Below are 27,541 nucleotides of genomic sequence, written 5' to 3' on the forward strand. Positions count from 1 at the left end.
CTCCAAGTAATCTTCTTGTACCCAGGAACATTTAATCCTTGGTCTTATTTCCCTTAAATACATATTTCTTCTGTGTTTTGTGTATTGTTAATAGAACTACACGTTTTGATGTTCAGTGAATTCATAATAGTGCATTAGAAAGGACAGACTAGAGACCGATTGGCTAGGAAGCAGTTCTGCAGAAAAGGATCTAGGGACGAGAAGCTGGATATGAGTCAACAGTGTGCCCTTGTTGCAAGAAGGCTAATGGCATTTTGGGCTGTATAAGTAGGGGCATTGCTGGCAGATCGAGGGATGTGATCATTCCCCTCTGTTCAACATTGGTGACGCCTCATCTGGAGTACTGTGTCCAGTTTTGGGCCCCACACTACAAGAAGGATGTGGAAAAATTGGAAAGAGTCCAGCGGAGGGCAACAAAAATGATTAGGGGGCTGGAGCACGTGACTTATGAGGAGAGGCTGAGGGAACTGGGATTGTTTAGTCTACAGAAGAGAAGAATGAGGAGGGATTTGATAGCTGCTTTCAACTACCTGAAAGGGGATTCCAAAGAGGATGGATCCAGACTGTTCTCAGTGGTACCTGATGACAGAACGAGGAATAATGGTCTCAAGTTGCAGTGGGGAAGGTTTAGGTTGGATATTAGGAAAAACTTTTTCACTCAGAGTGGTGAAACACTGGAATGGGTTACTTAGGGAGGTGGTGGAATCTCCTTCCTTTAGAGGTTTTTAAGGTCAGGCTTGACAAAGCCCTGGCTGGGATGATTTAGTTGGGAATTGATCCTGCTTTGAGCAGGGGATTGGACTAGATGACCTCCCGAGGTCCCTTCCAACCCTGATATTCTATGATTCTATGATTCTCTGACAATTCATCATCAGTTACAGTGAAGCATAACCTACTGTAAGTCTGTTCCATTAAGCTGTTTCTTTGTTTTTTAACCCTGGAAGCAGGGTTGGGATGGCCAAGGTGGCAAAGAAACTCCATTTGAAAGAAATCTCATGTCCATTCATGAATCTGACAGAGCTAAAGGAGGCCCAAATCTCGCAAAACTCATGCAAGAGAGAGTCCCTAGTACCTACGTGATACTTTATTATTCCTGCTTGATTTAGTTGTGTGTCTTTAAGGTGAGAATTACAACTTAAACTATATGAATGAAGAGGTGCAAATTACTAGGTAAAATAGCTTTATTGGGGAGTATTTATATTATCCATGTAGCAAGAAAATAGCTTTATTTTGGAATTTAAGAATGCTTTTAATTTAAGATTTACATAAGATAAACTTAACCTGCATTCCCATAGCTTGTTCAAGTTCAAATGCCCCTTAATTTTTAGTTTGCATTATTACAAAAGGGATCCATGAAGGAATACAGCATTCTGTTAAAAGTACAAACTTTAAGCTTTGCACAGTTTATTTATCTAATGTATTTCCTTTTATCTTTTTTGCTTATAGATTGAAGCTGGACAATATTGTACTTTTGTCATTTCCACGGATGGTTCTGTCAGGGCCTGTGGTAAAGGCAGCTATGGGAGGCTAGGACTTGGTGACTCCAATAACCAGTCCACACTGAAAAAATTGACTTTTGAGCCTCACAGGTCTATTAAAAAGGTATCATCTTCAAAAGGATCTGATGGTCACACTTTAGCATTTACCACAGAGGGGGAAGTCTTCAGCTGGGGTGATGGTGACTATGGAAAACTGGGACATGGAAATAGTTCAACACAGAAATATCCCAAACTTATTCAGGGTCCTTTACAAGGAAAGGTATGTTTTATGTAATGGAACGTCTTTTTGTTTTCATGCCTTTTTAATTCAATGCTGTTACTTCCGTAAGGCTTCAAATATTTCAATTTGTATGTAAGATTACTCTTTTGGGGAAGCCGGAAGGGTGGAAGTTCCCTGTTTCAGTTAAGCACTTAAACATGCACTCAACTTCAGTCATGTGAGTAGTTCCTTTGGTGGTTAGTGGGTTTAACTCATGTACTTAAGTGCTTTGCTGAACTGGTATCTAATTTCAGAAGATTACTGGTCTTTTTAGTTACATGTAATAATTTTAACACAGAATCCTTAACACTGACAGTGCTTTTCCTTTTCAGAATTCATTAGTTAATCCTCAGAACTCCTCGGTGCGGTAGATTAGTACTGTATTATTCCCATTTTTTCTAATGAAGAAATAGAGAGAGAGAGGCTGAATGATTTGTCAAGGCCACAGACGGAATCAGTTGTAGAGCCAGGAGTAGCACATGGGAGTTTCTTGCTCTCAGTTCTCTCTCAGTATTGAATGGCAATACATACAACTTTGATGTGATGCAGTAGGGACTGTCTGTGTGGGGGATGGGAGAGCCGGGGAGGACTTTAGGTGAGGGACAGGACCTAAGCCTGTAACCTGAGCTGGGTAGAGGGTCAGCACCTTTGCCCGGGAAGCCGGACAAAAGGAAGGGGCCGGCTGGAGTGAGTTAGTTCAGTTTCGGTTTTGGGCTGGGTGGTTGGAATTCAGGGAATCCCAGACTGGGAACTAAGCTTCCTGAACCCCCAGAAGGACTTGATTGAGGGGTCCTGGTTGTGCCTCCAAGCTCTGCTGTAACCTGCATTCCTGTTGTCCAGTAAACCTTCTGTTTTACTGGCTGGCTGAGAGTCACTGTGAGTCCCAGGAAGAGGGAGTGACTCTCTTGAGATGATTAAGATGAGCCAGTCTTAAAACTGCCATACAAGTGGGGGGCAGTGGATTGGAAAGGAACAGGCCTTTAGGCTCCGTGCACCCTATTTGCCACAGACTTTATCCCTTATAACGAATGCCCTCATTGGACAGTTCCCAGACGCTGAAACAGATTGGTCCATCCAGAAGAAGGTGGTGCAATGGTGGAAGTGAGCCTTTTCATGCTTTGCCCTATGATATCTCTTGGTTTGCACCTGTAGGGAATAGGGCAGTTGACAGCTGAGTGTGGGTTTTCCTCCCTTTTCCCATTTACTGCTGTCAGACTAGGTTGCCTTGCAGGAATTATCCAGTTTAAATTACTCTTGTTTAAGCTTGCTTGGTAAATAAAAGTTGTGGCCACATGGCCAAATTTCGGATTTCTGTCTTTGTTGCCCCCGCTGCAATTTGCAAATGTTTGTTAAATACTAAAAGACAATTTGTAACAATTTAATGAACACGCTGTATTTTGTGGGGGCAAACAAATGTAGTCCAATGTTATTAAAGGCAAACTTTCATAACCCTGTTCTTGGGTGACTCAAAATTCTGTATGATTCTACTTCTTGCAACAGCTTCAGTTTTAGAAACTTCTTTTTCTTTTCATGTAATGCAGGTAGTTGTATGCGTGTCAGCTGGATACAGACACAGTGCTGCTGTTACAGAAGATGGAGAGTTGTATACTTGGGGTGAAGGAGACTTTGGAAGACTAGGTAATTTAAAAATTCCTTGTATGAAATTGACATGACCTGTTGCTTTTGAAAAGGGCATATGTTCAGTAATGAGCCTACACATTTATTCAGATTTTTTCCTTGTATATTAGGGTTTCTGAAGTTTTCATATTTACTTTGCAAAATTAACTATTTCATGTCTGATTGTTTTCAAATAAAATGCTTTTCCCAGTGCTCCAAACTGTCCCCTATGCCTTCCTTGGTGACAAAACCCCCATACTTCAAATACTCTAGCTTCCTCAACAACTTCTGTAATAATAATAATTAAAAAAAGTTTGTAGAACATTGTAAATTTAAAATTAAAATGTAGGTCAAGTTTGTCATAAAGTACTTTGGGTTCTTAAGTGGTAGGATTGCATACAGGAAGGACCAAGGGGAAGTTAGAAATGTTAGAAATTATATACATACTCATGGGGGAAATGGAGAGGGAAGAAAAGATTTCTGTTGTTTCTTGAGTGAGAGTAAGTGTACTGTATTCATTTTTCTCTTTCCTTTGATTTGTCTGATTTTGAATTTTTTACCTTTTTATTAAGTTATTTAGGCTGTAACTAAGTGATGGATTTTTTTCTGTTGAACTGTTAATATTAAGGGTTCGCTGTATGTAGCTGTTATTTATGGTAAAGAAATTATTATAGATAAAAATCTGCCTCTATTATTTCTTAAAAGTTAAAACAATAGCACTCCAGTAGTTATCTTAAGAAGGATTAATGGTGATTTATGTGCTAGTTAAGCAAATTAAAATGTGTGTTCTATGTTAATTTTGTTAAATGAAAAACATACTTTTCTGTGTTTTGAAATTTCACTGTATATGCAAATAAGTTCTTGAAAATTGCAGTGAACATTTTTATCATCAGGAAAAAGGTGCTCAAATAACAGTACCACTAGAACCTCATTAAATCACACTGACAAGAGTAATCCGTTATGAATTACTGAATTTTGCAAAATAGTAAGTGAGAAAACAATTAACGCCAGTATGCTGCATCTAAAGCATATTTCATTCATTTATTTGACTATTTCAGTTCATTTGTCCTGTGCCAGACCAGATCTGGGGTAGTGTAGCTTTCCTCCCAGCAGGTGGCAAAAGCAGAACACAGTTGGTATATTTTAACGTTTGTTGCAGGGGTCGGCAACCTTTCAGAAGTGGTGTGCCGAATTTTCATTTATTCACTCTAATTTAAGGTTTCACATGCCAGTAATACATTTTAATATTTTTAGAAGGTCTCTTTCTATAAGTCTATAATAGATAACTAAATTATTGTTGTATGTAAAATAAATAAGGTTTTTAAAATGTTTAAGAAGCTTCACTTAAATTAAATTAAAATGCAGAGCCTCTTGGACTGGTGACTAGGACCTGGGCAGTGTGAGTGCCGTGGAAAATCAGCTCGCATGCTGCCTTTGGCATGTGTGCCATAGGTTGCTTACCTCTGGTTTATTGGATACCAGATTTCAGTTGTTCCTGTTTTCAGTAGGTGCTGCTCTGAGGCTTAGGTCTTTTTGCTGCTAGATTTTAGAAAATCAGTCTCATGTTCAGTCTTACTGCTCTATTTTCTCCAGATAAGGAAGATCATAGCATCTATTTAGTTTATGCTATAGTCCCAAAGTCCTCTGGGCTTTCAAGTGTTTACGTGGATCTGAAGTGGGCTGAACAGATTCCTGGATTTGCTGTTCTGACTCAAAGATCAGTGTTTCAGGCTACTCATCCTGGCTAGTTCTCTGTTCAGTGGCTTTCTGTGATATACTGACTTTTACAGTCTACATTCAGGGAAATCGCTTACCCTATGAGACCACTACGTTTTGGGCTAGCCACAACCGAGCATTAGAAAGGGTACGTTATCCCCATCTAGCCTAGTTTTAGTGACACAAATCTAATTAGCAGGTAAGAAATTTCCCTAAATTATGATGCTTCATAATGCACTAGTGCAAGTTCTGTAGTACATTTTGTAAAAATAATGAAGCATTGGTAATTTGAGACCTTACTACAGAACTTTTCTATTAAATCATTGCTGAGAAGTAAGAAGAAACATATAATTTTTATATCAATTACAAGGTGATGAATTAGCAAAGTTGTATTGTAATTATAATGCACAAATGGATCTTAGAATTCATAAACAGGCGGAAGGAAACATATCAAAATAGATTTATTTTTGTTTTTCCAAGGTCATGGTGACAGCAATAGCCGTAACATTCCAACTTTAGTCAAAGACATTAGCAATGTAGGAGAAGTTTCCTGTGGCAGTTCACACACAATAGCACTATCCAAAGATGGAAGAACAGTATGGTCATTTGGAGGAGGAGATAATGGTATGTACAAACTAAAATATTAATAGTTAGCATGGGTCATTTGTGATCCGAAATATGATGAAGTATTTCTACATTTTTGAAAAAATCTATTGTACATCAAATGGACTGAGTTGTTATCCATGGAGGAGCTAAAACTGAAGATTGGCGAGGCAAGAGGTTGGTTGTAGATGCAAATATCTTGTGAAATTGTGTAAAAGTACAGAAAGGAAGATTGTAATTAAGCAGAAGGACTTGTTCAGGGCTGTAAGAGGAGACTTTAGTTCATGTGATAGGATGAGGCAAGTCCATGAAGAATTTTTAAAAACAAAAATGACATTTGTATGTATTGATTTTTACCTTAAATCTCAATTATAGTGCACGGTCTTTTAGTGTGAGGAATGTGTAAACCTACAAGGCCTGCATGATTTTGCCTGACCTTCCTGAAGTAGCATTGTACAATGATTATAGCACAGGACTCGGTCTCTGAGGTCATAGTTCTGGTTGCTGTGTGATCTTGCATAGAGAAATTTAGTAACATGCCCATCAGTTTCCATTATTATGAGATTCACCCATTTTTTTCTGAAACACATTGGAATTAAACTACATATGTTTTTTCTGTTATTATTTATTTTATTGCTGTACATGTCAATGCGCCTGTGTATGAGAGATCAGAATCCAGTCTGTGATTTGTAGGTGGAATAACTTCTTGTCAGAAGATACAGGGTAACTACGATGTATTTCACAGTCTTCATTATGGGCGTCAAATCCAATACATTTTAGTGCAACATTCTTCAGTACAAGTATCTTTTATGCATTTACACTATGGAAGTGATCACTATTAGCTCAATTACCATTCCATATTATTCCAGCCAGAGTACAGTCCGTGTACTTTGACTTCTTTATTTTATTTGGTAGTTCTTAAGACAAAAATGGTATAGTGAAGTCAACACACAAATATAAGAATAAGTTTTAATATTAGAACATAGACTTTGTATAAGAATTTTTTAAAAGTTTATCTTTTCCGCAGATATGTGAAATGAAATATTTAAAGATAGTGTAAAGTTTGTTCACTTTTTCAGCCTATGAGATTCCTGAGCCATGAAGTTCTACTTCTATTTTATTTGTTTTTGTCAAAACTTTTAATGATTTTTTGTATGTATTTGGAATAGTTGCTGTCACTACCACATCTTGCAGGAAAAACCAGAATAAGAGAGACTTAGACCCTTACATCTCCTGACTTTACAGCTGTTTCAGTGCCAGAAGTGCAAATTGGATTCCTCTCTCTGTCATACTTTTTTTCTTACTCGCTGTCTTGGTTAGAGCAGCTCAGCTGGATTTAATAAGATTAAAGCTGTTACTTTGCCACTTCCTAGCACAGTGTATGTGTGTGGAAGGTGAAAAAGCTCAGAGCAGCAACTCATATTGCAGTTAGTGATTAATAGAGCTAGTTGAGAACTAGAACTTTCATTCCATTTCATTCCATCTGACCCCAGGGCAGGGTAAGGGGAGAGGGAGTTGTTCCACATTGGAATGAAAATCCAAAATTTCCTGAGAAATTAAAATTCAGGAAATTTTCTGTGCAAGACTACTGAAATGTTTCATTTTGATTGTAATATTACATTAAAATATTAAATGATACATAATATACACATTGATTATAATATAGACTCATAGACTTTAAGGTCAGAAGGGACCATTATGATCATCTAGTCTGACCTCCTGCACAATGCAGGCCACAGAATCTCACCCACCCATTCCTGTAACAAACCCCTAATCTATATCTGAGTTATTGAAGTCCTCAAATCGTGGTTTAAAGACCTCAAGGTGCAGAGAACCTCCAGCAAGTGCCCCACGCTGCAGAGGAAGGCGAAAAACCTCCAGGGCCTCTGCCAGTCTTCCCTGGAGGAAAATTCCTTCCCAAACCCAAATATGGCGATCAGTTAAACCCTGAGCATGTGGGCAAGACTCACCAGCCAGCATCCAGAAGAGAATTCTCTGTAGTAACTCAGATCCCACCCCATCCAACATCCCATCACAGACCATTGGGCATATTTACCTGCTAATAATCAGAGATCAATTAATTGCAGAATTAGGCTATCCCATCATACCATCCCCTCCATAAACTTATCAAGCTTAGTCTTGAAGCCAGATATGTCTTTTGCCCCCACTACTCCCTTTGAAAGATTGTTCCAGAACTTCACTCCTCTCATGGTTAGAAACCTTCATCTAATTTCAAGTCTAAACTTTCTAGTGTCCAGTTTATATCCATTTGTTCTTGTGTCCACATTGGTACTGAGCTTAAATAATTCCTCTCCCTCCCTGATATTTATCCCTCTGATATATTTATAAAGAGCAATCATATCTCCCCATAGCCTTCTTTTGGTTAGGCTAAACAAGCCAAGCTCTTTGAGTCTCTTTTCATAAGACAGGTTTTCCATTCCTCGGATCATCCTAGTAGCCCTTCTCTGTACCTGTTCCAGTGTGAATTCATCCTTCTTGAACATGGGAGACCAGAACTGCACACAATATTCCAGATGAGGTCTCACCAGTGCCTTGTATAACAGTACTTACATCTCCTTATCTCTACTGGAAATACCTCGTCTGATGCATCCCAAGACAGCATTAGCTTTTTTAACAGTCACATCACATTGGCGGCTCATAGTCATCCTATGATCAACCAAAACTCCAAGGTTCTTCTCCTCTTGTGTTACTTCCAACCGATGTGTTTCCAGTTTATAATCAAAATTCTTGTTGTTAATCCCTAAATGCATGACCTTGCACTTTTCGCTATTAAATTCGATCCTATTACTATTACTCCAGTTTACAAGGTCATCCAGATCTCCCCGTATGACATTCTGGTCCTTCTCTGTGCTAGCAATGTCTCCCAGCTTTGTGTCATCTGCAAACTTTATTAGCATATTCCTACTTTTTGTTCCAAGGTCAGTAATAGAAAGATTAAATAAGATTGGTCCCAAAACTGATTCCTGAGGAACTCCACTAGTAACCTCCTTCCAGCCTGACAGTTCACCTTTCAGTATGACCCGTTGTAGTCTCCCCTTTAACCAGTTCCTTATCCACCTTTCAATTTTCATATTGATCCCCATCTTTTCCAATTTAACTAATAACTCCCCATGTGGAACCCTATCAAGTGCCTTACTGAAATCGAGTTAAATTAGATCCACTGTGTTTCCTTTGTCTAAAAAATCTGTTACCTTCTCAAAGAAGGAGATCAGGTTGGTCTGGCACGATCTACCTTTTGTAAAACCATATTGTATTTTGTCCCAGTTACCATTGACCTCAATGTCCTTAACTACTTTCTCCTTCAAAATTTTTTCCAAGACCTTACATACTACAGATGTCAAACTAACAGGCCTATAGTTACTCGGTTCACTTTTTTTTTCCTTTCTTAAAAATAGGAACTATGTTAACAGCTCTCCAATCGTACAGTACATCCTCTGAGTGTACTGATTCATTAAAAATTCTTGCTAATGGGCTTGCAATTTAATGTGCCAGTTCCTTTAATATTCTTGGATGAAGGTTATCTGGGCCCCCCGATTTAATCCCATTAAACTGTTCGAGTTTGGCTTCTACCTCGGATGTGGTAATATCTGCCTCCATATCCTCATTCCCATTTGTCATCCTACCATTATCCCTAAGCTCCTCATTAGCCTCATTAAAGACTGAGGCAAAGTATTTGTTTAGATATTGAGCTATGCCTAGATTATCCTTAACCTCCACTCCATCCTCAGTGTTTAGCAGTCCCACTTCTTCATTCTTTGCATTCTTCTTATTTATATGGCTATAGAACCTTTTACTATTGGTTTTAATTCCCTTTGCAAGGTCCAACTCTACATGGCTTTTGGCCTTTCTCACTTTATCCCTCTATGTTCTGACGTCAATTAGGTAGCTTTCCTTGCTAATCCTTCCCGTCTTCCACTCCTTGTAGGCTTTCTGCTTTTTCTTAATCACTTCTCTGAGATGCCTGCTCATCCAGCTTGGTCTACAATGCTTCCCTATGAATTTTTTCCCCTTTCTTGGGATGCAGGCTTCTGATAGTTTCTGCAACTTTGACTTGAAGTAATTCCAGGCCTCCTCTGCCTTTAGATCCACAAGTTCTTCAGTCCAATCCACTTCACTAATTAATTTCCTTAATTCTTTAAAGTAAGCCCTTTTGAAATAAAAAACCCTAGTCCCAGATTTATTTTTGTTTATCCTTCCATCTATTTTAATAAAGTCAAAACAAAATGAATGAAAATGTTTTGATGATGTTGAAATGAAAAATTTTGTCTTTTTTTCCTGTCGAAAACTTAATCAAAATGAACATGTTCCACAAAACATTTTGATTTTTGTGAAACTGCAAATTTTGATGGAAAACTGTTCCTTCAAAAAATTTTCAGCCACTCCTATTAACACATATCCATTTCTATTGCTATGACTGGTTGGTGCTGGTTAGTGAGTCATGCCCTCCTTAATGCAGAGGGGGGTTGGTAGAGGAGCCTGGACCCTCTCACTCCACTGGGCTCCAATTCAGGGCCCTGCAAGGATTAGCAAGGGTCTGGCACCTGAGAGAGCCTTAAGGCTGCCCTGTCTAGACCATTTTCTTATCACTCATTTTCTATAATCCAAGTTTTGCAGTCTGTGGTGGACCGGTAAAAGAGAAGGGTATGGACCATCCTTCACTCGGGGCACAGAAGTTAAGCTCCCTTTCTTCAGATGAAAGCTCCTGTAGCACCTCTTTGCAACAGCTCCCAAGGCAGGTCCTTCTCCCTGCCTGTTCAGCCCTGTTTTGAACTGTCTGACTTCCTTTTAAGCTCCCTCCTCCATCTGAAACATGCTCTGCAGGTGCAACTGAGTTGAGTTGTTTGGGCCTGTGGTTGCTGTTTAACTCCTTCAGGTCTAGTGTGGGATTTATACACCAGTCACAACTGCTCTTTCACAGAAAATGATGTTACGTGAACTGCTGAGGGCAAAGGGCTGAATCCAAAAGACAAACTTCAAGGAAGAATAAAAGACAGAAAACCTTAAAATTATGTGAAGGGCTTAAAAACAGACACATTAACATATGAAGGACTGTTAGAAAACTTCAGAAAAGCTTTTCAAGTCATCCTTTAAGTTGAAAAAAATACAGTTGGATTTTTGTTTTACTAAACATGCTAAGGGTTCACGTCTAAGAGGACTTATGTAAATGACAGATCACAAAATGAGGAGCTAAACAACAAACTAGTGAAAAAATATCAATTAGTATGCTAGGCGTGTGTTCATTAAACATCTACTACAACCTTTATGCTTCCTTCTACTGAGTAGCAATAAAATAATTTAAAAATAAAGCAAACACTTCCCCTACCAAAACACTGAGGCAAATGTTCAGAAATCTAAAAGACTTTTGATTAGGATGTTAAATCTTCACATAACTGTCATAACTGCAGTTTATTTTAGTCTAATATTACCTTATGTGTCTGATAGGTAAACTTGGCCATGGTGATACCAATAGAGTATATAAACCTAAAGTTATAGAAGCTTTACAAGGAATGTTTATTCGCAAAGTATGTGCTGGGAGCCAATCTTCACTTGCCTTGACATCAACAGGGCAGGTAGGCAAAAAGATATTTTCACTTGAACGACAGTCTTAATGTTTGAGAAGATGCCTGAGACTTGTTATTTAAATGTGTATGGTTATTGTTTTGGTTAAAATTATGAAAAGGTATATACACCTTTGAGACACTTTAAAACCCAAAAAAATCTTAAATGTTATACAACAGGTATGTAAAATTTTACTTAGCATAGAAGCTCTCTTTAGAGAAATGCAATTTAGAGAAGTATAATTTGTCCCAAACATAACTGGAAGAAACACAAGACATCAGGGGTGTGGTTTAACTAGACCACAACTTTAATAACATATCTAGGAGCTATCCCACAATAACTCATTCAGTGCTGTCATCCTTCCTCAAGCTCAAAATTGGTACAAGTGGTACCTAATATGATAGTTTATAATCACAGTTGTCATATAACAATTATTCCTCTTTTCCAATAATGTACTATAGCTGTAGTATAATATTCAAGTGCCACATGACTTCTTCAGTCTATAGGGAAAAAATTTCCAAGATTATGATCTACACAGAAAAAGAATGTATGTTTATCTTTACAGACTAGAACTACAGTTTATAATTTCTATCTGTATATTTAGTATATATTTCTGTATTATAAATGCAAACCACCAAAGGCCCAGTCTTGCAAGTGTTCTCTTTTAAAGGATAATACAGAAATGTGGAGCTATTTTATAGAATATTTCATAGTCTTAATGAACATTACAGCATATATAGTAATAGGTTTGAATACATTGTTTATATAAAGCCATATATGCACATAGGCCCGGATTCAGCAGTCTGTTCCTGTCCATGTCAGATAGTAAAGAAAAAGTTTGGGGCCCAAAGGACTTGATAACCAAATAAAATAATTTAAGGTTTATACTTAAATTTCAGAAAAATTTTGATTGCTGCATTGTTTGCTAAATTTCAACAGCCATGTTTGTCCAAGACCCTTACTAAAATCTCTTTCTACTCCAGTTACTTGGCATGTAATTGCAACTCTTCTAATATTCGTTTTGATTTGTTTGTAAAGGTATTGTGAGGTGTGATTAAATGAAATTTAAACCTACAAATGTGAAGGAATTTGGAATTAAATTTACCCACAAGAAGATGGTTTTAGACCAAATAATGTTGGGACTAAAAACAGGAGAATAATCTTGTATAGCTTATATGTTATGATGGTTTTGGAAATTATGGTGGTTGGAGGTCATTTAATCTCTCAAATATTTTTTCTTGTGTTGTGTATTGGAGAATTGTTAGCCCGAAGAATTTTCTGTGGCATAATGTGTATAATTAATTTATAGAGGAGAAGTTAGGAATTTATATATAAATGGGTATATCAGAGCCCAGATTTGTACAGAGTGTATAAATACAAATATACATACATAACTTGCTTGTGCAAGTACTGGTATAATTGCAGTAATTACACGTATAATTGCAGTAATTACACACACACAATGTTCTGTAGCTCTGTCTCTTGACAAATACTAGTAATATTGTGTTGAAAACTTATATGTATATTTGTGTTTTTAGGTATATGCGTGGGGCTGTGGTGCATGCCTTGGCTGTGGTTCTTCAGAAGCTACTGCTCTTAGACCCAAGCTGATTGAAGAGCTGGCTGCTACAAGAATAGTTGATACTTCAATTGGTGACAGCCATTGTTTGGCACTTTCTCATGGTAAAATAAATATGGTCTATAGGGTTTTTATAATTGTCTTTGATTAAAAGACACTGAGCCTCAAATTTTGTTTCCTTCTTTGATTGTCTCTTTAGATAATGAAGTTTATGCTTGGGGTAACAATTCCATGGGACAGTGCGGTCAGGGAAATTCCACTGGTCCCATTACTAAACCAAAGAAAGTAAGTGGTTTAGACGGAATAGCAATTCAGCAGATTTCAGCTGGCACTTCGCATAGCCTTGCCTGGACAGCCCTTCCAAGGGACAGGTAAAATACTACATTCCATAAAAATACACTGATGTGTGGTAAAATTCTTCATTGTGCTTGTTAACAGGATTGTACATTGCAGTATTGTAACAGTTCTGTTTATAATGCTTTAAAGATTTTCTGTTTTGTTTTTTTTAATCATTGTGGTTTATGGGTTACAGTTGTAACAGATAGGGATATTGTCAGTTCAAAAATATTTCTCTGAAGGCTTTGTACCTACCATTGGACAAAGAACATTTAAGGTTACTAAAACTGAAAAGTTGAAAAATAATTGTTTTTCAAGTTTTTGTTTATTTTGTGGCTATGACAGCACTTTGTGTCAGTTACACTGTTTCCCTGTATAATCTGTTAGCGAGGAAAAAATTGTCTAAGGTCTTGTATAAACAAACCCCATGGATAGACACCCTTCAGTTTGAGAGGCTTTTTTTAGTTTAACATAATTGGGAATTGGTTTAAGTTAACTGAAATAAGCCATTCTAAGATCAAAATAAGTGTGTCCATGTAGGTGTTTTCTCTGGTTGACCTAAATGAGTTTTAAAATTGTTTGTTAGCCCTTGTCCATGCTTGAAGCTGAAGCACTTTAATGGAGAAGACCCTGATAAAAAGCAATATAGAAGCAGAGGAACTCTTAATTTTTTTAAGGATTTCAGAATTTTTTTTCAAAATGTTCTCTTTTAAAAGGGAGCTATAATAGAAAATGGAATTTTCAAAAATTAGTTAATTTCAAATAACAACAAATGACTGCATCCTTTCAAACTGTGCCAGTATTATGTCAAAATTTCTGGAGTGAATTAGTAACTTTCATGATGCCAAACTAGCTTTGAGAATGTTTTATAGCTCCCTAAGAATCAGCTGCAAAAATCCCATGTCCCTATATTTAAGGTACCCATAAAAGCACATCTTTTGTTTTAGTTGCTCAGTGTTTGATTCAGAGAGACATTTACAGAAAAGAGAGAAACTAGCTACAAGCATCAGGAAGATTTTCTGCTCCAATCAGGTTAAAACTATTTTGTTAGGTTTATCTGTGAGCAAAAACCTTAGAGTCATAGAGTTTTAGGCCAGAAGGAACCACCATGTCATCTAGTCTAACCTCCTGTATATCACAGGCCACCAACACTATTCAGAATCCACACACTGAAACCAACAACCAAACTTTGACTGAAGTATTACATCCCACAGGAGACTAAACTGTAATGTGGCAGAGGCAGAGAATAGGAGGGGATGAGGTGCATCAATGTCTGAAGTCCCTGCAATGGCAGAGAATTAAGTGAGAGAAACCCAGACAATCCCAGCAAGTGTCTCTGCTGCCAAGGAATGCAATGATAACAGTGTCCTTGTCATGACAACTATATTAACTTACTGTATTTGTTAATTTATTATACAGATGGTTGCATGTTTTACATGTGCATTTATTTCAGTGTACTTCATGCATTTCTTATGTTTGATTCCAGACAAGTTGTTGCATGGCACAGACCTTATTGTGTAGACCTTGAAGAAAGTACCTTCTCCCATCTCCGGTCCTTTCTTGAGCGGTACTGTGATAAAATTAACAGCGAGATTCCCCCTCTTCCTTTCCCTTCATCAAGGTATCTATACAGGATATGCATGTTTAGTTTTGTTTGTTTGAATAGTGGTGTATGGTTTGGTTTTTAATAGTAAAGATTTGGGTTTCCTGGATTAAACAGCCTTTGCATTTCAGGTATATTTTGATTTGCAATACAATTTTTTTCAATGCCAAAATCAAACTACTCTTCTTTGAGTGATTGCACATGTGCATTCCGCTCTTGGTATGCATACATCACAAGGACTGTTGTCAAAAATTTTTCCCCTCAGTGATACCCATCTGCCTTTTCCAGTAGCAAGCCACTGCATACAAGTATACAGGGAGGAGCCACCCTGCCTCCCTTCAGTTCCTTCTTACTGCCTGTGATAGTTGTTTTAATCTATTGGCCTTGCTTTAACAAGTGCTCTCAGCTGTTTTTTCTTGCATGTAATTACATATTTGTATAGTTATCAAGGTTAGTTAGTATTTGTTGAGTTAATTTATTCTGTTTGTCAAGTTTGGGTTTCCATTATCGGTACCAAGGAATGCATTGGGATTCAAGGCCTGTCTGTAGTGCTGTAAGTCCATGCCTGTAGCAACTTGTACTCTAGTTTGAAGTACTAGGATGAGTCTTATATTAGGGATCAGTGCCAGATTTGCAAGGACTTGAATCTTAAGAAAGATGGAGAAGCTAGGCTGAAGTTTTTTGATGGAGTCTGCTCTGAGGCCACCTTCAGTGCCTTCTCAGTCAGAGATGGTACTGAGAACTTCAGCATCTGTGAGACGTGCACCTCTGATGCTGACTGAGTCCCGGCACTGCTCTCCATCACTAGTGCCGAGGAAAGAGTAGAAGGCTTCCAAGGACACTGCTGGGAGAGGCAGATCTCTGGTCCCTCAGTCTTCCAAGAAAGGGAACAAAGTGTTGAATAGAGTATAGTTAAAATCAAAGCACTCCTCAACTCATCCATCAGCTGGGTCGGCACTGTTGATTGTGGTGCTGGGCTAGGCACCATCAAGTCTAGGGTCCAAAGCAGTATCTTCATCAGCTCTGGCATTATCTACATATCTTGTGCACTAGTCAGAGACTGTCCCAGTACCATCTGCACCCTCAAGCTGCAAAAAGGTTGCTGAGCTTATTGCTGCCGGTCTCCCCAGTGCAAGAGATTACTCCTTCTGTAGCGGTAAACTGCTTGACTTCAGCTTCCTCAATGTAGTGCCCAGCATCAAGTCAGTCTCCTGCATTCTGGAGCTCTTATTCTTTGGTACTGTAGAGATGTAAGCCAGCAATAATGTCTTGTCTTCACTTTTCCCCAGACTTCTGGCACCAGTTCCCAGTGCTGACTGGATTGGTCAGGAGAAAGTAACTCTTCTGACTTGGTGGTTGGCTCTTATGTTTTCCAGGTGCAAAGTGTGTCTTGCCACTCTTCTCCTAGACCTTACCACCTGGGGTACTTGCAAGACTCTGAGACTGGTGCTGATATGGACATGTGGCCTGTCAGACATTGGGGTCCAGCGCCCTTTCACTGGTCTTTCTGGAATTTGTGGGCTGGGGTTTCCTTCCCCTTCCGAATCCTCCCTGTGTCAGTCACATTCAGTTTCTTCGGGTAGACGTGGGAAATCAACTCATTGATCCCCTCCTGATCCTGGTACTGGGTCTGTACTGAGCAGGAAGAAGGTGTTATGGAACATCTGTCAGGACAGCTAACAAAGGAGGCACAGCCTCAACCTGTGCTAGCTTCGTCCTACTCTCCAGATGAAGCAGTTTCCTTGGGGGTGTTTTTGCTTCTTCCTGATGACTGTGAGGCTCACCAGGAGCTCTTAAAAAAAGGGGCCTTTGGCCATAGATATTTAGGTGGAGGCAGTTAGGGAATCTTCTCACTGCCTTGTCGATGCCTCCATCTCAGGTGGCTCTGCCAATTAATGAAGCAATTTTAGAACCTAACAAGGCTCTCTGGCAAACTCTCCTCCCTCCCGCAGCAGAGCTAGCGGAGTGTAGATATTGTGCCCACCCAGAGTTTTGAGCATTTTTATTCCCACGCCCCTCCAGGGTGACTGGTTGTCTCGGCTGCCAACGAGAGGGAGTGCTAGGGGAGTCAGGCATCTACCCCTAAGTCAAGGGATGCAAAAAAGCTGGACTTGTTGAGAAAAATTTATTCTATGGCAGAGTTATAGCTTAGAATCACCAGCCAACAGTCTTTATTAGGGTGATATGACTAAGATCTGTGATGTTCTAAAAACTTAAAAACAAGTTGCCTGAGGAGATTAAGCAGAAGTTCCTTTCGCTGGTAGATAAAGGGAAGTTGATGGGAAGAACTTCACTCCAGGCCAATTTGGATGCAGCTGAGACACACCTAGGACCATGGCTTCTGCCATCACCATCACCCTGACTGCTAGGAGTCCATGTATTTCCTTACCTGGATGACTGGCAAGTAAGAGCCTGGTCCAGATCTCAGGTGCTTTCTAGCATAGCCAGTATTCAATTTACTTTTGATGTACTGGGGCTACTAATCAATGCCATTGAACAAAGAAAAGAATCCATTGTGGCAGTCCTGGACTCTACAAAAGCCAGGGCTTTCCTACCATAGTGGAGGTTCCAAGCTATGTGTCTTGTTGCTCTAGGTCTAAAGGTGCATCCTATCATCAAAGTTTGGAACTGCCTCAAACTTCTAGGTCACATGGCAGCATGGACTTACAAGATACAGCATGTCAGACTGCACCTCAGACGTTTACAGGGTTAGATAGCTTCAGTGTATTCACCAGCCTGTCATCATGCAGGCATGGTGGTTCAAGTACCCCTACAGGTCTTATCCTCCCTGTACTGGTGGATAAATTCTGCTGATGTTTGTGAGAGAGTTCCCTTTGCCCCTCCACAAGAAACTCTCACCCTAGTAACAGACACTTTGAATCTAGGTTGGAGAGCTCACTTAGGTTGCCTTCAGAGTCAGGAGTGTTGGTCTCCGTGGGATCTGACTCCATATAAATGTTAGGGAGCTCAGTGCTATCCGCCTAGCTTGCATGGCATTCCTTCCACACATCAGGGGATGGAGCTTATTGGTGCTCATGGACAACACAGCAACTATGTTTTGTGTAAACAAACAAGGAGGGGCCTGATCCACAAAATTATGCTGGGACGCAATCCTCCTATGGAAGTTTTGCATATCAGTTCCATCAACCTGAAAGTACCTTACCTTCCAGGAGTTCAAAACACTCTGGCAGACCACCTGAACAGGTTATTCACAGGCCACCATAAGTCATCTCTCTGACTGGACATTTCCAGCAGTGGGGAACTCCCAAAGTGGATGTATTTGCAACAGAATAAAAGAAAAAATGTCTTTTTTTTTTTTTTTTGTTCTTGAGCGGGGCGTCAGCCCTGATTCACTGACAGATGCTTTCCCCCTAGCCTGATTGAGAGGACTGCTGTGCCTTCCCTCCAGTTCCGCTCCTCCCCAAAGTCTTATCCAAAGTTAAGCAAGATTCTGCTCCCTTTGTTCTAATAGCCCCAGCATAGCCCAGTCAACATTGGTTTTCAACCCTATTAGCGCTATCAGTCAGATCTCAACTGTTGTTACTGAGAGAGGTGTATTTTATTTCCCAGCACAATGATCTCTTTCTTCATCTCACACTTCAAGCTCTCTATCTGATTGTGTTGATTCTTTGTGGCTGACAACTTTGGAAAAGGGGGATACAGGAAGTCCTACTGAATAGCAGAAAGCCTTCATTAAGTCTTCTTACTTTGCCAAATGGAAGAGATTTTATATCTGGTCCCTACAGAGAGGCATTTCAGCAGCTCAAGCTCTGATTAGCCATGTCTGGGACTATCTTTAAAGGATTGGCTCTTAGTTTGATTAGAGTCCATCTGGGAGTGGTATCGGCTTTCCATTTACCTGTGGATAACGGATCAATTTTTGTCAAACCCCGTGTCCATCATGTTTCTGAAGGATTTGTTCATATTATACCCATAGGTTTGTTATCATATTTCACAGTTGAGCTTAAGTTTTTAGTACTAGCAAAGTTGATGTCTCCCACCCCTTTGAGCTGCTAGCAACTTGTTCTTGTTACACGTCAGTGAAAGTAGCTTTCCACGTTGCCCTAACCTTGGCCATGAGGTTTGGTATCCAAGCCTTCCTATACAACTTCCTTTAGGGACAAAGCTCTATGTTGGCTTCACCCTAAATTCCTGTCTAAAGTGGTCTCCAGATTGAATTTAAATCAAGAGATTTATTTAACCAACATTCTTTCCAAAGTCTCATTCCTATAAAGGAAAAGAAATGCTTCATATTCTTGATGTTAGAAGAGCTTTGACCTTTTACCAAAACTGGATTAGGTCGTTCAGGGCTTCGGCTCAACTCTTCACCATCTCAGATAGAGTAAAGGCCCAATCAGTCTCAACTTCGAGGATCTCCGCCTGGATCTCTGGCTACATTCGTTTATCTTACCAATTGGCTGACGTCACACCTCTGAGTAGCGTGATGGCTCACTCAACCAGGTTGCAGGTTAGGATTCCTATTCTGGATATTTGTAAGGCAGCTATCTTGTCTTTGCTCCATACATTTGCCTCTCACTGTGCCATATCTCATCAATCTAGAGAGGATGCCAGGTTTGTACGAGTTGTTCTTTAATCCTTGTTTAAGTAGACTGAGCCCACCACCAGTTTGAACTGCTTGTGAGTCACCTGCAGTAGAATGGACATATGCAGTTACTTGAAGAAGCAAAACTGGTTTTCTATAACTGTTCAAGATGTTGCGCATGTTCATTCCACAACCTACCTGCCTGCCTTCCCCTCTTTATCAGAGTCTTTCTGGTATGAAGGAACTGAGGAAGGTTGGGGGCAGCGTGCCCCTTTATTCATGCGTGTAGTGGCACAAGGCACCAGATGGCCCTCGCGCTGCCCTGATGGGAACTGCTAACGGAAAAATATTTGACAGCTGTGAATGAGGCATGCACAGACCTACAGTGGAATGGACTTGTTCAGCATATCTCAAAGAACAATAGGAAGGTAGAAAGGTAGGTAACCATTTTGTTCCTTCCAGAGACATGGATTCAGACAACTCAATCCATCATTTTAGATCTCAAGACTTACCCAATCACAACTGTATGGAATTGTATGAGGTGTCTGGGACAAACAGCCTCTTGCACATATATAGTCTGGTATGCCAGATTGCATCTGAGGACTCTACAAGGTTGGCTGCCCTCGGTATTTTTGCTGTACTGTCATCATCTGAACACTGTGGTCAAGGGGCCCCCTCACATTTTAGACTCTGTGGATTGGTGGATGAACCTTGCTAACATCTGCATAGGAGTTCCATTTGTCTCTCGTCATCCATGGATGGACGTGTCTGCTGTAGGTTGAGGGGCTTGTCTGTGTTTCCTTCACTCACAGGAGTTATGGTTCAGAAAGGACCTGACTCTTCACATAAATGTCAGGGGGGTGGCAGCTATCTTGCTGGCATGTCAGGTTTTCTACCTCTATCAAGGGAAGATGCCTGCTCACTCTCACAGATAACGCAGCAACAATGTTCTGTTTCTACAGAAAAGAAGGGACCCGCTCATACCTGTTCTGCCAAGTTGCAGTTTGTGTATGAGACTTTTGCATTGCCAGCATGATTGATCTCAAAAGTCTGTTACCTTCTCAGAGTGCAGAATATATTGGCAGATTATCTAAGCAGGTCATTTACGAGTCACGAGTGGTCCCTTCTTCCAGATATAGCCAGGTTCATTTTCCAGCTCTAGGGGGCTCCCCAGGTAGACCAGTTTGCAATGAGATACAACAGGAAATGCGAGCAGTTTTGTTCCCTACAGGATCAGTCTGGGTTCCCTGATAGATGCTTTCCTGTTACCCTGGTCGAGCAACCTCCTGTCCCTTTTAGTGGAAGCTGTTACCACTTCCATTGGACCTGGATCTAATTTCTCAAAACTCTAGTCGCTTGCGCCATCCAAACTAGCAGCATGGATGCTCCATAGTTAGATTCTAGGGATCAGTTGTGTTCAAAAGAGGTTCAAGCTGTGCTGTTGAATAGTAGAATACTATCTACTAAGACTACTGGCCTCTCTAAGTGGAAATGTTTCTCTAGTTGTTTTGGTTCTGCAGTTTTGCTGATGCATTCTTCAATCCAGGTTATCTTGGTCTATCTTTTGTGCCTAAAACAGGAAGGTTTGGCCATTAGCTCAATAAAGGTCCGCCTAGTAGCTATCTTGGCCTCCCACCCTCAGGTGGATAACCAATCTGTCTTTTATAATAGAATGTCAGTAAGATTTTTGAGAGGCCTGGAAAGATTATATCCTCATGTATAAGATCCTGTTTCCCCATGGGACCTAAACTTGGTATTGTCAAAGTTGATTTACACGCAAGATAACCACAACATTTTGTTTTGCAGAGAACATCACAATTTCCTGAAGTTGTGCCTAAAGTTGCTTTCTAATCATCTTGCTCTTGCGTTAGCTGGCGGAGTAGCTACTAGCATTCTTGGAAGGCAGGCAGGCCCACTTCGGAATTTGCTGTTTAGGTTGATGGACTCCTCTGTCCCAGATGAAATACAGGAAGTAAGTAATTTTATTTAATTTACGTCCAATTCTCTTTAATGTATGGTTATGATCAGAAAAGATATTCTGTAAAAATGGCACCATAGTACTAGCAATATTCGAAATACTGATAAAAATCCAGTTTTGAGTTGTAAATTGAGCTGTAAATTGAGCCAGTTTGATAAGTTATTGATGGTGAATAATGCAGTTTTTTCTGTACATAATTTACATTTGTGAGTTCAACTTTCATGATAAAGAGATTGCACTACAGTACTTGTATGAGGAAATGAAAATTATTTTTTTACAGTGCAAATATTTGTCATAAAAATACAAAGTGAGCACTGTACTCTTTGTATTCTGTGTTGTAATTGAAATTAATATTTGAAAATGTTGTAAACATCCAAAAATATTTAAAATAAAAAGTATTCTTCGAGTGCTTGCTCATATCCATTCCAGTTAGGTGTGCGCGCGCCGCGTGCACGTTCGTCGGAAGATTTTTACCCTAGCAACACTCGGTGGGTCGGCTGGGCGCCCCCTGGAGTGGCGCTGCTATGGCGCCGGATATATACCCCTGTCGACCCAGCCACCCTTCAGTTCCTTCTTACCGTCCGTGTCGGTCATTGGAACAGTGGAGTGCGGCTTAGCTGACCTCCACTTCCCTAGCTACTCATAGTTCTCGTGTATATAGTTATGTAGTTATAATCCTTTTATATATATATTTATATAGTTATTCGTTGTTTCTTTACTAACATAGTTAGTTTAGTAATAGCGGGGTTCGGGAAGTAGCCCCTTCCCTGCACCTGGTGCCGGAGCCCATGCCCGGCTCACCGGGTTTTAAAACGGGCTCGGCCTGCCAGAAGCCGATGCCAACGGGAGATCCGCACGACTCCTGTTTGAAGTGCCTCGGGGAATCACACTTGACAGCTAAGTGCACCATTTGCAAGGCTTTTAAGCCGAGAAAAAAATGGAGCGGGACTTTCACTTACCCCTCTGCCTTTGGCACCGAGCGATGATCAAGCGGTAGGTAGAAGCTCCTCCTCGGCACCGGACCCCACCAGTACTGCCAAGGCCTTTCAGCACCGGCCGTCACCGGCACTGAGGTTGACTCGGCACCACTCCCTCTCTCCGAGGTCGGGAAAGCCTACGACTCCTGCTGGTGCCTGACGGCTGCCCGGCACGCGCCGTGGTTGAGCTCCCTGCTCCTGCTGCTTCCGTGCCACCTGCACCGCAGCCAGAGAGCTCGTCTAAGTCGGATCGCCCGGCACCGACACCTGAAGAGGCACCGATGACGTCGGCACCGTCGATTCCAGCCCCATGGGGCCGTCTCATCCAGTGCCTGACAGCTCCCCGGCACGCCCTGTGGTTGAGCTTACTGCTCCTGCTGCTTCCGTGCCAACTGCACCGCAGCCAGAGAGCTCGTCTAAGTCGGATCGCTTGGCACCGACACCTGCCAAGGCACCGACAACGTCGGCACCGTCGATCCCAGTCCCACGAGGGCCGTCGAATCCAGTGCCTGATGGCTCCCCGGCGCGTGCTGTGGTTGAGTTCCCTGCTCCTGCTGCTTCCGTGCCAACTGCACCGCAGCCAGAGAGCTCGTCTAAGTCGGATAGCCCGGCACCGACACCTGCCGAGGCTCTGACGACGTTGGTACCGTCGATCCCGGTCCCACGAGGGCCCTTGAATCTGGTGCCTGACAGCTCCCCAGTATGCACTGTGGTTGAGCATACTGTTCCCTCCACGCCAGAGACATTCTCAACAGCGAGGGATCTCATTGCCATGACAGTTGATGCTGCCTGACCCTGGCACCGCCGGTGTGGGTAATACAGTCTCTTGGCAAGCCTCCCTTGATATGACCATCCTCTGTCGGCACAGCAGAGCGGCACTGTTCATGATCACGGTCCCGCAGACGCTCCAGGTCCCATCGGCACACCCGACACCACTTGCAGTCCCGATGCTGTTCTCCTCCTCGGTACCGGTCGCACTCGCCGCACCGGTCGGTATCCCGTTCGCCGACCCGCTACTATCGGCACCGTTCCAACTCCCGGCACCGCTACAGGTACCATGACTCCTGTAGCTTCTCCCGTCCTCGAGCCTCGAGATCTCGGTCGACCTCCCGGCACCACTCTGGTTGCAGGTCTGGATCTCGTTCCAGGTACCGGTACGCCTCCCAGTACCGGTCCCCGGTGCCGAGTTGGGCAAGGTCCGATAGAGTCAGAGACTCTGCCCATGCTTTTTTAGCACCTCCATGGCCATCCAGACACGCATCTGTGTCGTCCCACGCGGGCAGATCTTATGCTCAGGACCGCGATTCTGATGTGCCCACCAACAACCTGAGAGCCCATCAGGACCTCCTAAGGAGGGTACCACGCCATATGGACCTCCAGGTGGAGGAGGCCCCGGAGGTAGAGGACCCGGTATGGTTCCCTCTAAGGGGTACGGCTTCTTGTCTGTCTGTCCTCCTCTGTGCTCACTAGTCGTTCAGTCCGTTAAGGAGAGGGAACGGCATGGCCAGCAGGCTCCAGCCCCGAAATCAAAGGAAGCTAGGCGAATGAACCTACTCGGCCGCCAGGTGTACTCTGCAGAGGCCTTACAGCTCTGGATGACAAAGCAACAAGCCTTGCTTAGCCGCTACAATTATAACACCTGGGTGGCGGTAGTTTAGTTTATGGAGTTTCTCCCTCAAAACTCCCGCCAAAAGTTTGCTGCCCTCTTAGAGGAAGGGAAAAACGTGCCCAGAGCGTCCCTCCAGGCCTTGTTGGACGCAGCAGACTCAGCAGCCAGGACTCTGGCCTCGGGTGTTGCCATGAGGCGCATCTCATGGCTTCAGGTTTCAAACCTCCGGCCGGAGCTGCAGTATGCCATTCAGGACTTACCATTTGATGATAAAGGCCTCTTCACGGCAAAGACAGCCCCAGGCTGCAAAGCCTGAAGGACAACAGGGTCCTAATGCGCTCTCTCAGCGTGCATACGCCAGCGACCAAACGGAGGCCTTTCCGTCCCCGGCCACACCGCCGTACTCTGTGCCTAGCCAGAGACAGGACTTTGGCAGACGGCACGGCCGAGATGGTCGCAGACAAACGTCAGGACCCCTAGAGGGCCAAGGTCAAGGTCCCTCGCAATCACCACTGGGACCAAAGACGAACCTTCCAATGTGCACCCGAGGGCGGTGTACCAGTCACAGGCCGGGATCCCACTCCTCCTTTCTCCTGGCATGGCCCCAGTTAACTTCAGATCGCTGGGTCCTGCGCACGGTGGAGCATGGGTACCACCTCCAATTTCTTCCAACCCTGTCCCCCTTCAGGGACCCCTCTCACGAGCAATTCCTCTTACAAGAGGTGCAGACGCCAATGGACGAAAGGGACAAGGGGTTTTACTCTCGTTATGCCCTAGTCCCTCACTTGAACGGAGGTCTCAGACCTTTCTAGACCTGAGAGGACTCAACCAGTTTATGATAAGGTTGAAGTTCCGCATGGTATCCACCATTATCCCATCCTTGGATCCTGGAGACCAGTATGCCGCCCTCGATATGAAGGATGTGTACTTTCACATTGCCATCTTCCCTCCGCACAGAAGATACCTCCGCTTTCTAGCAAACCGTCAGTACTTCTGGTTTACAGTCCTACTGTTTGGCCTTTCTGCAGCCCCACGGGTATTGTCCAAGTGTACGGCCGTAGTCGCCGCCTACCTTCGCCGATGTCAGATATGCGTTTTTCCATATCTGGACGATTGGCTTATCCGAGGAGACTCCAAGACACAAATCACTCAGCACGTGGGCATCGTCACAGATCTATTCACACGTCTAGGCCTGATGATTACTATAGAGCAATTCACTCTGGTTCCCACGCAGAGGTTGGACTTCCTAGGGGCTATCCTGGTCTCCGACCTAGCCGGAGCCTGCTTACCACAGCCGCGGTTTCAGGCGATGGCAACAATCATCCGAGGTCTGCAGACTTTCCCAACGACCTCGGCTCGCACTTGTCTCGGTCTCCTGGGTCCATGGCTGCCTGCAAGTTTGTAACCAAACACGCCAAGCTCCGCCTCCGTCCTCTCCAAGTCTGGCTCACCTTGGCGTACCGCCCAGACAGGGACCCAATGGTCATGATAGTCACCGTTCCCTCGAGCACCCTAGGCTCCCTAGAATGGTGGCTAACTTCCTCCCTGGTGTGGGCAGGGATGCCGTTCTATCCGCCCCAGCCCTCACTGCCCCTGACGACGGACGCGTCATCTCTCGGCTCGGGTGCTCACCTCGGTCATCTTCAAGCTTAAGGCCTTTGGTCTTCTCGGGAGCTGGCATTCCAAGTCAATGCCCAAAAATGAGAGCAGTCCACCTGGCGTGCCAGAGGTTCCAGCAGCAGCTGCGAGGCCATGGTGTCTCAGTGTTTACAGCCAACACAACGACCATGTGCTACATAAACAACCAGGGAGGGACATGGTCCTCCCCCTTTTGTCAGGAGGCCATCCATCTCCGGGACTTTTGCATGGCCTACTCGATGAATCTGGTAGCGTCCTTTCTCCCAGGCGTCCGGAACGCCTTGGCGCTTCGACTCAGCAGGTCTTTCCTGTCTCACGAGTGGTCACTCTGCCCCAATGTGATGCATTCTGTTTTCCAGAAGTGGAGACTTTTCCCCACATAGACCTGTTCGCTTACCGCGAGAGCAGGAAATGCCAGATGTTCTGCTCCTTCCAAGGTCTCTCCTCGGGGTCTATCTCGGACGCATTCCTGATGCCGTGGAAGGGCCAACTCCTTTATGCCTTCCCACTGTTCCCGCTGGTTCATTGGGTCCTGCTCAAACTCCACAGGGGCAGAGCGCGCATCATGATGATCACTCCAGTGTGGTCCAGGCAGCACTGATATACCACGTTGCTCGACCTGTCAATAACCAACCCAATTACCCTACCACTCCACCCAGACCTCATAACTCAGGGGCACGGCAGGCTTCGTCACCCGGACCTGCAGTCTCTTCACCTCACGGTGTGGCTGCTGCGTGACTAAACCGGGGTGGCAGGAAGCCTTCCACCTGGTCAATGTACCTGGCCGAGTGGTAGCGTTTCTCCTACAGGTGCGAAACGCTCGATCTTACTCCTACTGAGGTCTCAATCCCCTCTATTTGGCCTACCTCTGGCCTTCAACAGCAGGACCTAGCGGTGTCATCGCTGAGGGTACACTTGGCAGCTATCTCTACCTTCCACCCAGGCTAAGGTGGTCATTCCGTGTTCTCTCACACTATGGGTTTGAGGTCCCTCAAGGGCTTGGAGCGCTTACACCCTCAAGCATGCCACCAAGCCCCAACCTGGGACCTCAACCTAGTTTTAACCAGACTTATGTCTCCCCCATTCGAGCCGTTAGCGACCTGCTCGCTGCTATACCTGTCTTGGAAGACAGATTTCCTCGTAGCCGTTACATTGGCCAAACGAGTCTCCGAGCTCAGGGCTCTTACGGTGGTTCCGCCGTACACTATGTTTCACAAAGACAAGGTGCAGTTACGACCACACCCGGCTTTCCTCCCTAAGGTGGTTTCGGCTTTTCATGTTACCCACACTCAACGCAATGGGCGCAACAATTGCACTCCCTGGACGTCTGTAGAGTGCTCGCATTTATATTGCGCGGACAGAACCATTTCGTAAAACGCCCCAACTCTCTGTCGCGGTAGCAGACCGAAGGAAAGGCCTACCTGTTTCCTCTCAGAGGATCTCATCTTGGGTGATGGCGTGCATCCGCACTTGTTATGATTTGGCTCATATTTCCCCAAGCCACATCACCGTGCATTCTACCAGGGCTCAGGCTTCATCTGCCGCCTTGCTGGCTTGTCTACCTACCCACGAGATCTGTCGCGCAGCTCCATGGTCCTTGGTCCATACCTTTGCTTTGCATTATGCTCTGGTTCAACAGTCAAAAGATGCTGTAGCCTCTGGCTCAGCAGTTTTCATTCTGCCACATTTCACTCCGACCCCACCGCCTACGTAAGGCTTGGGAATCACCTAACTGGAATGGATATGAGCAAGCACTCGAAGAAGAAAAGACTGTTACTCACCTTTGTAACTGTTGTTCTTCGAGATGTGTTGCTCATATCCATTCCAAACCCACCCTCCTTCCCCTCTGTCGGAGTAGCCGGCAAGAAGGAACTGAAGGGTGGCTGGGTCGTCAGGGGTATATATCCGGCGCCATAGCGGTGCCACTCCAGGGGGCGCCCAGCCGACCCACCGAGTGTTGCTAGGGTAAAAACCTTCCGACGAACGTGCACGCGGCGCGCACAC

The 27,541-nt window shown here is 43.2% G+C and overlaps 1 protein-coding gene across 10 annotated transcripts in view; it reads left to right on the forward strand.

The window, feature by feature from the left end:
* The window catches only part of HERC1 (HECT and RLD domain containing E3 ubiquitin protein ligase family member 1), a 234,589-nt gene that overhangs the window by 55,698 nt on the left and 151,350 nt on the right, over window positions 1-27,541 (forward strand). For all 10 annotated transcript variants that reach the window (XM_050966953.1, XM_050966944.1, XM_050966945.1 and 7 more), the window contains exons 5-12: window positions 1,447-1,758; window positions 3,300-3,396; window positions 5,572-5,715; window positions 11,158-11,285; window positions 12,813-12,957; window positions 13,053-13,224; window positions 14,676-14,810; window positions 21,142-21,307. In XM_050966953.1, the coding sequence (XP_050822910.1) occupies window positions 1,447-1,758; window positions 3,300-3,396; window positions 5,572-5,715; window positions 11,158-11,285; window positions 12,813-12,957; window positions 13,053-13,224; window positions 14,676-14,810; window positions 21,142-21,307 (1,299 nt within the window). The remainder of the gene's footprint in view (window positions 1-1,446; window positions 1,759-3,299; window positions 3,397-5,571; window positions 5,716-11,157; window positions 11,286-12,812; window positions 12,958-13,052; window positions 13,225-14,675; window positions 14,811-21,141; window positions 21,308-27,541) is intronic.

This window comes from Gopherus flavomarginatus, chromosome 9 (genome assembly GCF_025201925.1).
Source record: "Gopherus flavomarginatus isolate rGopFla2 chromosome 9, rGopFla2.mat.asm, whole genome shotgun sequence".
Classification (NCBI taxonomy): domain Eukaryota; kingdom Metazoa; phylum Chordata; order Testudines; family Testudinidae; genus Gopherus; species Gopherus flavomarginatus.